The sequence below is a fragment of the Pocillopora damicornis genome, chromosome 2 (genome assembly GCF_964200805.1).
Source record: "Pocillopora damicornis chromosome 2, jaPocDami1.2, whole genome shotgun sequence".
Taxonomy (NCBI): domain Eukaryota; kingdom Metazoa; phylum Cnidaria; class Anthozoa; order Scleractinia; family Pocilloporidae; genus Pocillopora; species Pocillopora damicornis.
In genome coordinates, this window is record NC_142671.1 from 2,450,001 (window position 1) to 2,466,869 (window position 16,869).

At 38.0% G+C, this 16,869-nt stretch overlaps 1 protein-coding gene across 2 annotated transcripts in view; it reads left to right on the top strand.

Annotated features, from left to right (window-relative positions):
• The window catches only part of LOC113664537 (uncharacterized), a 28,096-nt gene that overhangs the window by 1,297 nt on the left and 9,930 nt on the right, over window positions 1–16,869 (top strand). Inside the window, exons 3-19 of one of the 2 annotated variants that reach the window (XM_089196949.1) lie at window positions 2,242–2,288; window positions 2,995–4,316; window positions 5,134–5,227; window positions 6,245–6,381; window positions 6,968–7,247; window positions 7,998–8,223; window positions 8,743–8,905; window positions 9,201–9,406; window positions 9,509–9,677; window positions 10,057–10,088; window positions 10,538–10,923; window positions 11,627–11,925; window positions 12,430–12,613; window positions 13,581–13,895; window positions 14,733–15,538; window positions 15,915–16,268; window positions 16,660–16,820. In XM_089196949.1, coding sequence (XP_089053075.1) covers window positions 2,242–2,288; window positions 2,995–4,316; window positions 5,134–5,227; window positions 6,245–6,381; window positions 6,968–7,247; window positions 7,998–8,223; window positions 8,743–8,905; window positions 9,201–9,406; window positions 9,509–9,677; window positions 10,057–10,088; window positions 10,538–10,923; window positions 11,627–11,925; window positions 12,430–12,613; window positions 13,581–13,895; window positions 14,733–15,538; window positions 15,915–16,268; window positions 16,660–16,820 — 5,181 coding nt within the window. The remainder of the gene's footprint in view (window positions 1–2,241; window positions 2,289–2,994; window positions 4,317–5,133; window positions 5,228–6,244; window positions 6,382–6,967; window positions 7,248–7,997; window positions 8,224–8,742; window positions 8,906–9,200; window positions 9,407–9,508; window positions 9,678–10,056; window positions 10,089–10,537; window positions 10,924–11,626; window positions 11,926–12,429; window positions 12,614–13,580; window positions 13,896–14,732; window positions 15,539–15,914; window positions 16,269–16,659; window positions 16,821–16,869) is intronic. The other variant, XM_089196950.1, reaches the window with a different exon arrangement.

Here is a 16,869-nt window from a genome sequence, read left to right on the forward strand (position 1 = left end):
CCGTGAATAGTCGTGCAGATTTATCTTCGAAATTGTCACTCAATAAAACTTAGTCTTTATTTACCGTGGAATCCAGTTTACTAAATTTGCGAATCCTTGAAATATTTAGAAGAACATATTTTCAAAGTAAATCTACGAAACCAGACAGTTTTGGAAAGCGGATAATCATTTCACTTTGGTTTTCGATTCAACGCTTCATGAGAACAGCGTACAAATACAACAATGCTTCAACTTTGCCGTAAGATTAATTTAAGTTTTATTTTGCTACAAAATTATCCACTAGCTGAAGTTATCCTAATTTTGTTCACTATGAAAACAGTGTTTGGATTCCGTAAAAATAACATTGAAATTAGTTGCTGTCTCGGCAACGCAGCTGCAGGGACGGCTTAGTTAAAAATTAAAATCGATTGCTTTCGTCATTATTTCTCACTAGGTCTTATATCAAGCTGTCCTTACAAAACCAGGAAGAGCTAGATAGTTTATAACTATGAGTTATGATTTAGAAATAGAAACGAGAAAGTTAGAAACAAGCGCCGTTTATGGCAGACGTAGAAGTACAAAATTTCACGAATGCTATTTCGACATCATGCACGTTACAGGTATTAGCCAATCAGAGAGCAGCTTCCTTGACGGGCATCGAAGTGATTGATTGTTTAGTTCGTGATTTCATTTGCCGAACGTGGACTGCTTGTTCTTAGAACCGCCCAGAAACTTATCAGTTACTCCTACGCATTCAAAGTGATTTCAGGTCTTTGTCACTGCCCGGCTTAGGAATCAAACGTGTTGTATATGTGTAAAAAAACAATATTTGCGCGTTAGAAATAGGCCAAACCGAATACGCTAAATTTGCATGTTACAAAACATTGTTTTGCATATTACATAGCGCTGCATAATTATTAAGTAACGAAAGGCTTCAGTGAGTCTTTGTCGTCGTTAAGAAGGCGGCGAAGTCAATATTCACTTGAATGTGGTAATTTAACATGACATTTATCGCACACTGAAATATCCGGTGCGCTAGACTATTTTTCACTGAGGTTTGGTTTTGTCGCCTAAGTTCATTTTGTGAATTGTTCACCCTAAAAAAATTTTAAATCCGACGTTTTGAGAGTGATGCACTCGACGAAGGACTAATGTTCGAAACGTCAGTTGATAAAACCTGAAATTATCTTGCGGCATCAATTCTCCACACGGACACAGTGCCACAGTTTCTTCAGGAACTTTATCATTCATTTATTTATCCTTCTTCAATGAGATGATCAGCCCGGCCAACGGTAAGCTGTGCTCTAAAAACTACAAGGAATGAATTACCCGACAGATTTTTTAGCAAAAAACCTTCAAAATTTACACCACACCCGAAGTATTTCAAGCAAAGAGAAAACTGGTCCCAGTTCCGACAGAAGTATTGGAGATGACATTTACGAAAACAATCGGTTTTTATTTCATCCATCATCTATTCGGTACAATCACCAGCTCACAGTACAACTCACTCACGATGCCATGTAGAAATATATGCCTTATTGGTCTTGGTCTTAATTATCAATCTACAAGAATTCTCCCTTCACTCTGATCCACCATTTAAAAATTTCACCGTTTACAAAATCCACCTTTCACCGCTTGCTGTTTCACAAATCCAAACCAATCCATCATGATAATTTACAGCTTACTCGAGGCCTACTATACACTGTACAATTGTTTGTTTGTGAGTTCAGCTCGAAAGTGTAACGGCTTGACTGAGTTAAGTTCCTCGCAAGTCAACAACAAAACCAGTATAGAAACTCGTGGTAAAACAACTCGTTGTAAAGACATTACGACGATTAGCATGTGAAAATTAAATTTTATCATATTTTGTATCTGCTAAAAAACATTATTAAAAGGCAATGATCAGGGCGTACTTATCGGAAAGTCCGAGCCTCCAAGGAGAAATGGGGGACTCTGGGGACGAGGAGAGCCTGCGGCCCAGGCTCTTAGCGATGAATGTCCCAAATTAAAATGGTGTTATTTTCGTTCAAAGTGTTCCGTGGAAGGAAATGTTATTTGTTTTATCAATTAATCGTAGTATCTATATCTGAAATCCTTGAAGACTTTGATAAGAATGAATGGAATATTTGAAAACTGCCAGAACTTTGAGAGAAAAAATTGGTTCTTTTGCGAGGCTAATCCTGATACTCTTCATGAAGAAGAATATGTACATGTGTATATATATATATTTCCTAACTGTCATGTTTTTCCTTTACTTTACAGACTTACTGTGATGCAACAGATTCCTGCCAAGGAGTGAATGAAACATGGTACGTTGATTGGTTCTTGTAAATCAAGTGACTTATACTTTTTACTTACGTTAGACTCACGATCAAATATCACTTACGTGTGTAAAGCTCGGGTAGGCATTTGAATATAATAACTGTATGTGAAGTGCTTGTGAAAGTGAATTGTGTTTACCTTTAGTGGTGACTTTTAAACTTAGTTGAAAGCTTCAGACTATCTAATATTCTTAAATACCAAACGCCTCTGTAGAATGTATAAAGTTCGTCTTCTCTTGGCTGACTATGCTCACGTTATTACTAATTTTTGCCTTTTGGGTATAGGATCATAAACATAAATTTGTGTGCTCCTTTGTGATATTAACTGGCTTGGCAAGGATGTAAAATGGCACTTGAATATTTGTTTAAGTGTAAATGGGGATGAAGTGTTGGTCAGTGTTTGATTAATTGAAAGAATAACACTTCACCCCTATGAATGATAAGCATCTAATTTCTTGTTACAACATCACCCCTGAATCAAACATTGAGGTCACGAGAATAAAGGAGATAATCACCAATTTAAGAAGCTCCTGATTGTTAAACAAATTCTCCTTTTCAGCACCTTATGAAATGTTTAGAGAATATTATAGAGAATATGCATATTGATATTAGGGTGTAAAGGGTTAAGTTTTTTATTAAGATGGACAGTAGATTCCACAGGAATTGCTAATCCAGTAATTCTGTTTTATTTCAGTTTTGACTGTTGCCGTCATGTGAATAATCACTGTGAAACTGTGGAACTATTTGGAAAGATCTGTGAGCGCTTACCTCGTATCTGCTCTGAATTAGGACATGAATTGCCAAAACGCATTGTTAGTAGTGAAGCTCCTATGTCCAGTCATCATGCACATCCTTCGCTTACTCACTCAATCACAGTCACTGTGGGACCAAGTGGTGTGAATATCTCATCTGCTCCAGTGCACATGCATAATGCTACTGCTTCTCACTCTGGAAGTATTCATGCTTCTATGGGAGCTTCTATGAATGGTTCCATAGTAGCTGCTAGTATGAATGTCTCTGAAGTTGTCTCTGCGATTTCCTCTCAAATAGCAAGTCTGAATGCTTCTCAAGGAGAGAGCCTGAGTGCTTCTCAAGTAGCAACTGTAATTTCCTCTCTGGTTGCCTCCCAAGCAGCAAGTCTGTCTTCTTCTGAAGCAGCGAGTATATTTTCCTCTCAGATAGCTAGCCTGAGTGCTTCTCAAGTAGCAACTGTAATTTCCTCTCTGGTTGCCTCCCAAGCAGCAAGTCTGTCTTCCTCTGAAGCAGCGAGTATATTTTCCTCTCAGATTGCTAGTCTGGTTTCTTCTCAAGGAGTGAGTCTGGCTAGCTCTCAAGCAGTGAGTATAATTTCCTCTGAAAACGCAGGCGCAAGTGCAATTCTCAATGCCTCCCATGCCACCATGTCATGGTCTGCGGTACAGACTTCAGCTTTTGGCACCATGGTTGCCTCAATCAATCCAAGTTCACTCAGCCATTTTCCCTCAAGCAGTCCTGCAGTAGTTGGTCCACCATGGTGGTCAAGCTATAACCTAAGTGAATCCATGGAGAGTTGGCTCAGTTTTATTAAGAACAACAGCATGTGTGGCCATGGTAAGAAATTCTGTGGATTAAATCTTCAATGTATTCCTGAAGATCAGCCATGCACTGTTTATCTCTCTAATGATGCAGTGAAAAACTTGAGTAACACAGCTTGGTGTGTTAATTGTTCATCAGAAGAATATTTCTGTCCATTGTTCATGCAGTGTATCAATGTTAATGAAAGCTGTTCTTATGAGAATGTGGATAAATGGATCAATTCTAATGCCAGTACGGGGCTAACTGATTTGGCCTGTGGGGAGAACAAGACATTCTCTTTCGCAACTATGGAGTGTGTTCCGGCGAATTATCACCATCATGGACATGAATGTGGACATGGTGAAGTGTTCTGTCCTTATAGTGCATCCTGCAAGAATAAAACCGACTGTGCTCCTTTCCGAGAACTGAATTACACTGAAGCTCTCAAGAATGATTCTTTTGGTAAGGATGATAATATATTTTGAACCCCATTGGTTGTCAGGTTTTAAACTCCAATTTAATTCAGGAATGAGAAAAATCATTAGGCAACCATTCATCAACAAATTTAGAAAAGAACTGGGAAATACTTAGATTATAACTGGGGAAACAAAAACGGAGGCTCAAAATTTAATTATCTTTTGATGGAAGTGATTACCTCTTTACTTTCTCATTCATTGTACTTTTCAACTTTTATCAAGGCGGCTTTTTCATGAAACCAGTAACTCTTGAGAATTTACCTTTTATCCTTGACAACCTAACATCAGTATCCATATTCTTGATACTCTTCTCCATACAATTCCTTGGGTGCTGACAGGGAGAATTTGATGAGCAATCAAAGTTTCTTAAGTTGGTGATCATTTCCTAAATATTTGCATGATCCTTCAAAAAAATGATCCAACAGTATTAATATGAGGAGAAATTACAAATGCTGGTCATTCTAAGAGTTTAAAGGGTTGGTGAGAGAGGCAAGTCAGTTTTCATGCTCATGTGTTGGTCAACTGACTACTGTCTCTGTAAAGGAAGTAATGTTGATGGTCTAAGAATGCAAAAGATAGGGCAGAATGAGTTTCTGTTCCTAGTACATTGAAGAAAAAAAAGCATAATAGGGACCAGTTTACACATGCAAACTTCTATGGAGCTGACATTTCATTTCCATTTACGTGAGCAAGAACCTGTCTAGATTTGCTAGACATCATGGAAAATGCACTAAATATTTAGGGAACTGTTTTGAAAATATTGAAGTATACAGAATTGTCTGATACCTTCTTTTCCTCTTTAGGCTGGGTTCGAATGTGCCAAATCAGAAATCTGGTTTGTCCAAGGGTTGCTGTTGCTTTGGAGGATTGTGACCATGACAAGAAAAAATGCAATTCGTAAGTAATGACAAATGTATCAGAGAAATAATAATATTTAATACTTATATTGTGCTTTTTCTATAAAAATACTCAAAAGCGAGAAAGATGTTTTTCATCTTGTCACGAGCATGGGACCAAGAAAAAATTGAGTCTCCATGTATCAGTCAATCAGTCTTATGAGATGGATTTTTAATGCAGTTAAATACAATTTATGGAGTGACAGCAACAAAGAGCATCAGTGTTCTCCAGTAGTCAGTGGTCTAGTGAGGATACTGATCTGAATTGAGCTAAAATAAACTATTTAGTGAGTAATTATCAATTCAATAAGGCAAATCATGTGTATATAATTATAGTGCAAGATATTTTCAAAGAGTACTAAACATTGAAAAGAAACAAAAACTGATACAGTGTATTAAAATCATGACCAGAACATCCTACAACTAAATAAGTGGAGATGAATTTGAAAGTGATGACGTGGAGTTGTAAAAACAACACAGTGGTCAAATGGACAGAGGGATAACTTCTGTCTGCCAGGGTGAAAATTTCCTTGAAAAAAATTTGCTCACAATGTGAGAAAAGGAGAATTGAAACTTTTGTAAAAATCTGTTAAAGGAAACAAAAGTAAGGGAAAGGAAAACTCAAGACTTTTTGAGCTTATTCAAGTACAGTTATTCTCAGTTATTCTATTGATTTACTATTCTGCAGTGAACTTTACCAAGACAGTTGTACACTTTGAAAACACTGTGACTTACTGGCTTGTGTGGTTGTTTGTAACTCGAGTAAATCAACTTGGTTTTGACAGCTTGAAAGTACTCCACCTGGTCATTACAATGTTTGCACAAACCACAGACATTTGATTGCTGTATTCATAGAGAAAAATGATTTTCATTCCTTTGACTGGAAAAGTTTAATAGGTAGATAAATGTTTTATGTGCATTAATGGATCAAATGCAAGTATGCAACTGCAAGGAGATTTGAACACTGATATTACCTCAGTTATCTCACCTTGGTTATGTGTTCAATTATTTTCTTCAGGAGCTGTCCTGAGGGAAAGAAGGTCTGCAATGATCACCACTGCATCCCTGAAGATCAGAAATGCTGCCCTGTGGGTGAAATATTTTGTAATCAAAGTGACTCATGCTTGCCAAATGGAACTATGTGTTGTCCAATAGGTAAAGTCTGTTTTGATTTCCAAAGGCTTTACAGGCCCAATTCCCCCTTACCAACCTATGAGATATCTTGTTGGGTTCAATCAGTTGTGTTCTAATGGATTACATATTCACATTACTTCAGTCTTTTCTCACATGGATGTGTTTAAATATGAAAATTATGTTGAACCTGGTAAAGATTTAAGCAATATTGATGATCCATTTAAACATTTTGCTTCAAAAATTACATCTATCAGGCCTTGAAAACTGAAAATAAATTTGTGGTTAGTCAACAGATTGGCCAAGTAGCTCAGCATTTAACCTGTTGCACTTCCAAGATTTACAGTGTAAATCAATTCTTGCCACTGTCTGCCATACCTTCCTCACTGTTTTCCAAGAATTTGACCTTATACCAAACAATACTTTATGGTTGATATTTTTCTCTTTTCCCATTTTCTGCTAGAAAATGCAGATATTGTAAGGAGAGATTTGGTGTTGGTCACTCTTAGGAGCCAAAGGGTAAAGGACACTGATACACCCTGTTAGCCATGGGACTACAACATATTCTAGTAGCTTAAAATAACAATGAATTTATTTTCTATTTTAACAGGCCAACAATATTGCCAGTACACTCAGGACTGTGCTGAACCATCAAATTGTCTACCTCCAATTGCCAATCTTACCTTTCCAACAGTGTGGGAATATCTTCAGCTTGGTGCTGATTTGAGCAAAGGAATTTTTGAACAAAGTGACAATGCTGTAGCACTTCGCAGTCTAAAGACACATGGAGTAAATGGATCCTTGGAGTTTTATAGCAATAGCCAATGGACTGCTGTCAGAGCCCTCACCCCATCGAATGCTCTGGTGTTGGGTAAAACAAGTTACCTGAGGTAATAATAAGAGATTAATCAATCTCTTGAACATTTATCTATTAATTTTTTACCAATTAAGTCTTGATGTGCACAGTTTAATTTGGGAAGATAGTGGCAAGAAACTTTGAGAGTTAAATGGAAAATTGAGTAGTTGAAAAATTCCCTTGTCTGAGAATTCCTTTGCAAATGACTTTTATGATGATTCCTGCTCAGGTGGTAAAAACATCAGTCACTCCTAAAACAATTTACAATTGAATGTCAAAAGTGAAGCAGGATTGCTTAGTTTTTGCTTTACATTGACCTGTGACTGGTCCAGAAAACATGTACCTCCCTGTGACTGGTCCAGAAAACATGTACCTCCCTGTGACTGGTCCAGAAAACATGTACCTCCCTGTGACTGGTCCAGAAAACATGTACCTCCCTTTCAACCAATCAAATGCAAAACTAAAACCAAACAGAACTTACCCTCACTTGGCTCATAAAAGTATTTTCCTTTCTTCTGACTGGGCGTTGAGATAACTCTGGTTTTGGTTATATGATACTCGAGTGAAAAGTGCCTTGTGGATAACAGTTCTTTGAAGGACAACTTGGACGATTAGATATACCACTGAATCTCTAGTTTGGATATTGTTGGATTGAGAAGGCTATGCATGGGAAAAAGAAGAATCTAGACTAAGAAAGATAGCCAGACATTCCTTAAAATGAGTTTTTTGTCAATGCCGAGGAATCCACATTTTCTCATTGGTTCATATGTGTTCCTTTTGTTAGATTTGTCCCAACAAAAAAAGGATCTCATGGAATCGTGCTGGTCAACTTTACTGCTTACAGCGATTCTTCCAAAGTTGGTCAATATATGGATGCATCATCTAAGCAATGGACACAGGGAAAGACTATTGCCATTTTTGTATTACCATCTGTAGTGCCCCCACAAATGGTGTATAATGGCTCCCATTATACTGTAGATGAGGATAGCAAGGGTGAAAAGGGTTTTAATGTAAGTAAAAAACTTTAAAACCACATGTTGACAAAAAGAGAGAGGGAAACTAAATGAAATTATGTTAAGTTAAATTAAGTAAATTAATAACAAGAATTTCATTTAAGATCAAGAGAACCACTTCCCCCTGATAAGTATGAGTATTTTCATTACCTGTCTGCTGGATAATGTCTGATTATTGTATGGAGAAATTACATGTTAATCACATCTGGGAGTTAAAGGGTAAATAATGGTGAATTATTCATTAAGATCAGTGGAATAACAGAAGCTTTGAAGTGTTAAGCAATTCTTCTTGTCAGTGGCAAAGGAAACATATTAAAGAATATAGAGAATATGAAAACTTATGTTAGGGTGGAAAGTGATTAGGGGCATGGTCCTGTTAGAGTAGGACTGAAACAATGGAAAGAATTTCAGCAAGACTCAAGTCACCTTGTTCTTGTTTATCATTTGGAGATGTAATAATTTCATAAATTGATATTTCCTTCTGTGTTAATTCATTCATTTCTTATTTGGGAATAGATATGGGATCACCTGTATGACAGCTCTCCAAAAGGTGATACTGAAAGTAACATTCCTGATGCCTTACTTGGAGATGTGAACCACAAAATGGTTGAGCTTTACAATGAGTTACTGGAGGATGTTTCATCTTTGGAATTTGGGCTAAAAATTAAAACCACATCAGGTAAGTAAAGCTTTGAAATGAACTATGACCAATAATTGACAATTATTCTTTTAAAGTGAGATCAACGGCCTGAAATCCACTCTTTATCAATATTTAAAAAAAAACAGTTTTTAAAAAAATAAACCTTTTGAAATCATAATGTTGATGGTTTTATCATTATCCTTACTAATATATATTATTACAGTTGTTTTTATTAGTTTATAATATTGCAATGTTACCATTGTTTTATGCTTTGATAATACAAGTGTGTAAATTATCTCCTAATTTTTTTTATTGCAATTATTCTATTTTGTAGAAGATATAAAATTTAAAGGAGGAGACACCAAAAGCTACCATTCCAACATGACTGAGATCAAATTTACTCCCAAGAAAGACTTTAATGGCAATGTAAAAATTAGCATGGAACCCTTTCTGGCCTCTCCAAAGAAATCCTCTTTGGCTCTTTCTCGCTTTTTCTCCCAAAAAGTTACAGAAGCTTTGCATATGACGAATGATTTAAAGGTGGGTGAGGCATGATTTGTCTGGAGTAGAGAGGGAATAAACTCTTCCACTTTGTTAGCGCAGTAGTGGTGTAAAAATCCACAATTGTTTGCTTTTTGACAGGGAGATTTACAGGGTTTGGGAAAGAAGGCACTTTTCAAGCTCATTAAAGACAATTCAAAGCCATCTTCTGAGAGCATCCTCACAGCTATTAAGAATTTAAATGGTATAACTTTGAATTCCTCTGCTGAAGAAGCCGTTTCTGCTCATGTCAACCAGATCATCAATTCAGGTAAGTTAACCCTTTACATCCTAACATCAGTATGCATATTCTCCATACTGTTCTCTATACATTTTCTAAGTTGCTGACTAGGAGAATTTTTTAACAATCAGGAGCCTCTTTAGTTAGTGATCATTTCCTTTATTCTTGTGACCATATTGTTTGGTTCTGGGGTTATGCTGTGAGGGGAGTTAGATGCTTGTCTCTCTGGGTTAATCAAAACTGTTTTTCTTGATTCCATTGGCTATTTGGAGCCAAATCATGATATTCACCGGGGACAACGTTACTCATTTTTTAAGTTAAGGATTCACTGTTTAAGAATAAATGGGGTATTCTATTTGCTTTGGAAAAAGGTGTGAAATCCTCACTTGACTTTGTTTTGCTTTCACAGCTAAGGGCCCAGATGGGGACTCCTTTTCACATGTAAGTACACTCAGAATGCGATGATCACTTGATTTGTAAGTCACAGTAAGTTTCCTTTGTTGACGTCCTGTTACCCCCTTTAACTCCCAAGATTCCAATTGGTAATTCTCCCTTCTAGCTGCTACACATTTCCTTGTAAATTAGTCAGGAGAATTCGGTGTTACATCAAAATTACAACTTCAACCTGACGAGGTTGAGTATTTTCATTGCCTGTCTGCCTGATATTGTATGGATATTACACGGAAAAGTTACATCTGATCACTTCTGGGAGTTAAAGGGTCAATGGAATCTTACAATTACAATGTCGTTGAGAATTTATCGCCACCTGTAGCAGTTACAACCAATTACAAATTGATTGAGTTAGTGATGTAAGAATTTGGATTTGCCTGTAAATTATTTCTATTGTTAGAATTTTAATAGACTGGCGCTTTTTATTCTACCTCTACCAGATTTCAGTTGATAAGATCATCGAGGTTGATCAAAGTGGAGAAGTTCTGTTTTATGGTAATTTGACTGTGATTACCATAACTGTAACATCAGTGAATGACCCACCGGTATTAAAGAAAACCAGGGGAGAACTGGAGCCGCTTCCGTATGAGCTGTCTGCAGGATGGAATGCTGGCACCTTTATCAAAGATATATTTGACCAGTCAAAAACGGACCCCCTTGCGGAAGACATTGACAACAGAACAATGGAGCTTGGAGCTGTCATTCTGTCTGCAAAAAATAGCTCTCTTGGACGCTGGCTGTACCAAATGAATAGCTCGGTGGCCTTTGAGTACTTTGCATTTGACAAAGATGCAGGGGAGGTGTTTCTTCTACCACCAACTGCCAGGTACATGAATACCTCCAACATGGAATTAAATTTAAGTGGTTCAATGAGATCTAGGCAAAGCGAAAGTCAAGATAATGCCGACCAGTAGTCTCCTAGAGCTTTAGGGGTGAAGTATTTTTACAGTGCTATGTTTAGTGTCAAGCTGTCTTCGCTCATTTTGTCTGTCTCATGCACTGCTGAGTGTCTTTCCTTAACATTGGCGCCTGGTTATCTCAGTTGTAGAGTGCCGGACTACTGTGCGGGAGGTGGAGGGTTTAAGCCTCAGACCGGACCAACACTCAAGGCCTTAAAATAACTAAGGAGGGTAGGGTGTGCTGCCTTTGCTATGACATTCGCAAATGGTTGAACATTCTATTCTTCTCGGATAAGGACGATAAACGATAGGCCTCGTTCCGTGCTGATTACATGTAGCTACCGGTCTTGTTTTCTGATCTTGATTCCGAAAATGGGGACGTGTGCAAACATTTCCTTCAAAAATTGTGAACTACTCAATGCAGTCTGGCCAAAGTCTCCTGCATAGTGTTGTAAAGCGCTATGAGCTAATGGATATGGTGCTGTAGAGATCTTTCAAAACACTAAAATTACTCAATTTGCAGATAACCAATTACATAGTGATCTGAGAACCTTAACCTGAAGATGGCGTGACTTTGTATTTCTCTGTGTGTTGTGCTTACTCCCGTTTTACTTGACTTTGATATTTTAGGATTAAGATGGAACTATACGACAACCAAAGCATTTGGAGCAGTTCCGAAGCGTTGAAAGGAGGGGCAGTGATACAAGTCAGAGCGTGGGACATGACCCATGGAAATGTACCTGGTCTTTTTAATACAACAATTTTATCGGAGACATCTGTTAGCAAGAAATTGGTCAACCTTTTACTTCTACGGCGAGGTTGTGATAACAAGACAGACTTCGCTGCGAAGAAAGATCGATGCGGAGTGTGCAGAGGGGATGATGAGTGCGTTACATGCGATGGTGTACCTAATTCGAATGCTACAATAAGTAAGTATGTTTTACTAATAATTATTGTATTGTCAGACGCTGGTTGGTTTCAGATACATGAACTGATTGTAACAGTTGCTGGCTTATGCGTCATTTTGACAAGGCAGCTTGCGGCATACTTACAGGACATAACTTTCCATCTACAAATTGAACGTTATTGCTCTCTTGATTTTTGTTCGAGAAGGTAGAAAACAATGTTTTGACAATTATACCGAAGGCTATGTAGAAGGTCATAAGAATCACTGGTAGTGTGTAACTAGCCTGAGGAAACCAGCAACTCTTTCCAACTCTTGAAGAGGTTAAAACGCAACCGGTACATCTTGTGTTCAAGAATTTTTAGGTAATTTGTTACTAAAATTGATTACAAGTTCGGTGTCTTAATTTAAGTTCGTTTTATTCCTAGCTTAAAACGCAAACGATACATCTTGTGTTCAAGAATTTTTAGGCAATTTGTTACTAACATCAATTACAAGTTGTCTTAATTTTGGTTTATTTTATTCCCAGATGAATGCGGAGAATGTGTTTTAGGCAATACCAAGAAGGCTGCAAATTACCTGGTTGACTGTGCAGGGCTGTGCGACTTAAGCATTCAGAATAATGATACTTGTGGCAAATGTATGTCTAAGGATGACATCAAAAACCTGAGAGATTGTACAGGATCATGTTTTGGAAAAGCAGACATCGACGAGTAAGTGTCAAGGATAAGCACATTTTGAGTTAACTGAGCTTGGCTATCTCAAGTAACTTACCCTTTCCAAGGGAGCACCAACTTATTGTGGATGAATGATTTGTGTCTCCACGACCCTCAGAGATAAGTCGATGGAAGTGTTGTACTTCTAAGTTAAGGCACCGGAGCTGAACAAGTCGAACGGTTAAGGCTCAGATGAATTATGATTCCATGGAGGGTGGGCTGGAGGCTGATATCGAATAGAAACAAAAGATCACAGCCTTAAATGCCTTTTGACAGACAGGCAGACAGATAGTAAGACAGATAGACAGACATGCAGACAGACAGACAGACAGATGGACGGACAGACAGATAGATAGATAGACAGGTAGATAGATAGATAGATAGATAGATAGACAGATAGATAGATAGATAGATAGACAGATAGATAGATAGATAGATAGACAGATAGATAGACAGATAGATAGATAGACAGATAGATAGACAGATAGATAGATAGATAGATAGATAGATAGACAGATAGATAGACAGATAGATAGACAGATAGATAGACAGATAGATAGACAGATAGATAGATAGACAGACTGGCAGACAGTCAGACAGACAGACATACTGAAAGACTGAAAGAAAGGTGGAGGTAAACCATGTCCTTAAGAACGGTTTCACTAATGAGCGTTTCTTGAGAAATTTGTATGGAAGACTCAAAGTGCTTTTGTTTCACTGTGTTGCAAGGTTGCCTTTTTTCGTTATTGTATAACTTTGGTTTACAGCAAGCAAACGTTGTGAAAGGATCGTAAAAACCTCCATATTAGTTCAGGCTTGCTATTTTAATAAAAGGATATTAACATTAAATTTATCCCTCTTGCGACTGCTACTCTTGCTAAATCAAAGCCCCCAACTAACCCTAAAAAAAGCTTTCAAAGCATTCAGTGTGAATTTCAAGGGTGTGCCCTCTGTTGTATTCTAGATGCGGCAACTGTACTGGGGGGGCTTCAGGCCTGGCAATCAACTTCCGCCAAGATTCCTGTAGTGTCTGTGGAGGAGACAACTCGAGCTGTGTTGATTGTCTCAGTGTACCCAACGGCGATGCTGAAACCGATGTATGTGGAAATTGCAAGAGTAAGAGTGATTCTACATTCAACACTGGCTGCCTAAAGTTTGGTTCCGTGGCTCCGGTTAGCGGACGAGCAGGATCTCAGGTTCAGATCACAGTTAAGGGGGCTGGTTTGAAGTCTTTGTCTCTCACCAGCTGTGAATTCAATCATACAACTACGAGTCAAAAGTAAGAGCAACTCTTCGATTGTCTCTTTTTTCTTCAGAGTTGTTAGACTAACTCTTGATTTACACTCTTTTTTTGCTAATTATGCAACTTTTCTGTCAGTATTTTTCCATGAACATATTTTTATACGTTGACGGAAGTTAAAGTTCTCATTATGTCACACTTTTTTTTTACATAAACTTTATTTAAGCTGATATGGAATTTGTTTTATTTTGCCCTTTTTCTACAAAAACTTGGCGAACTAAATGATAAAAGTCAGTACAATATATACATGGATAGTCGGTCATTCGGATTTCAAAATTTAGCAAATGTTATTAAGGCCGCTAGATTTAAAGGAAAAAAATCCAACAGCATATAGTCAAAGTTTTAGCGCATGTGATGTCATGTCAACAATTTGCGTTTTGCATCACTCAGACTTCAAAATAATCGGTGTCCACAATCAACATACTTTTACATTATGCAGGGGGAAGCAATTTTCGGTTTTGACACCCTCATTTACTCGACTATTTAGAAAACCCTTTTGATAAGAATGCGATTACTGTTTGAAGCAACCTCTTACTGAGAGTCGAAAACAACCCGTTCAATTCATATGCCTTAACTTTTACTTCACTGTGTTCTGTGATTGGTCTAGAAAACTCATTTCACCTCCTCGACCAATAATATTCCAACTTAAAACCAATCGCGATTTAGGACATATTCTTATGATTGCTTTGCGTCCTCGTTGGCTTCCCGTTTTCTAATTATGGTTTTTGGCACCCATCAAGAAGTGCTTCAACGTTCTATTAATAATAATAATATTATTATTCTAATTATCATAATTATTATTTTTATCATTTTCAGGTACGCTGCATCACGTAGCGACCATACTTCAAATAAAAATACACTGACCGTGACAGCACCGTCGACCTTGCCAACAGGCGTCTACACAGTCCTGTGCAGCTTCAGTGGCAACATTAAAATTGAAAGCGAGACCGCTGTGTTTACAGTGTACAACAGTTCAGTGATTTCTCTGTCAAGTATCTCCCCAAGCGAGACCGAAATTAGCGACTCTGGCGCCACGATTAACATGACAATTACTGGGACCAATTTTGTCGACACTGGCTATGTGGCTTGCGTTAGAGAGGGAGGTGCAAAGCTTGCGACTGGAGTTTTCGTGAGTTCCACAAAAGTTTATTGTCCAATTACCACTTTTAAAAAGTCTGCTCTTTTCAACGTCTCCTTGCAGTTTGGAAAGAATGACCCAGCAGTTGATTCCAGTGTCGAGTTTTCATTTTATGCCACCCAGCCGAGCGCAGCATCACTAGCTTTTGATAGTAATCCCACCAAACTGTTATTGTCCTTAGACAAGAAAGCAAAGCTTAAATCGGACAATCCTCAATGTTCTGACTTTTTCGATCAAGGAACGATAGCGTTATTCGCTGGCGACAGTAAGTGTAAATTGGTGAGACCCAAAACAATGCTGATTCTGTTGGTTGGTGGTGGAGCGACGATAAAACCAGGCGACTCAGTGAACTTTACAAATGGCAGTCTAGCTGCGCTGGGAGAAGCCAACACTAAGTTTGTAGCAGGTACAACGGAACTCACCGTTCAATCACCTCAAAACCCAGTCGTACCAGAAGTCGAAATTCAAGGGGCAGAATTTATCGGTGAGTTGTGCAGTTACTGCCTCTCCATGAAAATTGTTGTATTCCATTATGAGGTTTTTGTTCCTTTACCTTTCACTTACAGGAGTGACCAAAGTGAATTTCTCCTTACAGTAGGGATACATTTTCAAGAAGAAAGTTGATGAGAAGTTAGAACATTTTAGGAAGGGGATGTTGTTTGAATTTAACGCCAATTTCTCAGACCTGAAAGTGTAGGGAATACATAACAAAGAGTGTGTAGAGGTAATATTTATATTGTAGATCTGTGAATGGAAAGGTTAACACACGACTTCCCTTTACAAAAGCCAAGGTAAGAACCAGTCAGGAAACTAAAATTCCTCGAATTGAAAACACCAATACGTATCTTGTTATCTCTTAGGACCTTGTGCTAGCCTAGAAATTGATACAGATACAAAGGGCGATGGCGGCCGACCCATGACATATGAATGGTATGTGAAATCCAAAGCCGGTGCAGATGCCAATACAACATCTGATATGACCTCTCTCAATTCAACTCTCGCCGGCTTAGCATCCACGACAAGCTTCTTCACCATTACAAAGGACAACATTGTCAAGAACGTTGAGTATGAAATTGTTTGCAAAGTTACGAACTTCCTTGGAGAGAGTGATGAAGACACTTTTTCGGTAACCCGCAAGAATGAAGCCGTCCCAGAGGTCAAGTTGAACTCACTGGGTGAAACAATGAGTAAATCGGAAAGACGTTTGATCCGTGGTATGTCTTTAGCTCCTTAAATCCTAAGTATGACTACGGTATGATTTCTCCCTACAGTGACACTGCTGAATAAAACACAAAAGTCTTGAGAATTAAGGAAGTGATCTTCAATTTAAGAAGCTCTTTATTGTTAAAGAAATTATCCTCGTCAGTACCTCAGGATATGTAAAGAGAACAGTTAATAATATATATTTTATGGAGCCTGTTAGTTACCACCACCTTTTAAATAACTATAAGACTCTTTGTTCCGTGTATTTTTAAGTAATCCCTTGTCCGAGCTAGAAAGGGAATATTGAAGCAAGGAAACAAGTAAGTGAATGAGCTAGCAAGCAAACAAACTTTGTTACGTGAAACCGCCTAAATTTGTGTATTGCATCTTTTTTCTCTCCAGCCTCAGTTAGCTTGCCAGGGTGTAATGGTTCCGACGCTGGCGGCTTCACGTACACCTGGGAGTTGAAGGACTCAAGTGATCAGGCTGCTGATCTTGGTTCGGATACAGATGCCACCAAACCTTATCTGAAGCTCCTAGGAAGTAACTTAAAAGGTGGCGAGGTAACAATTCTATGCTTCAAGTGTCATGAAAAACTATTATATTTGCTGA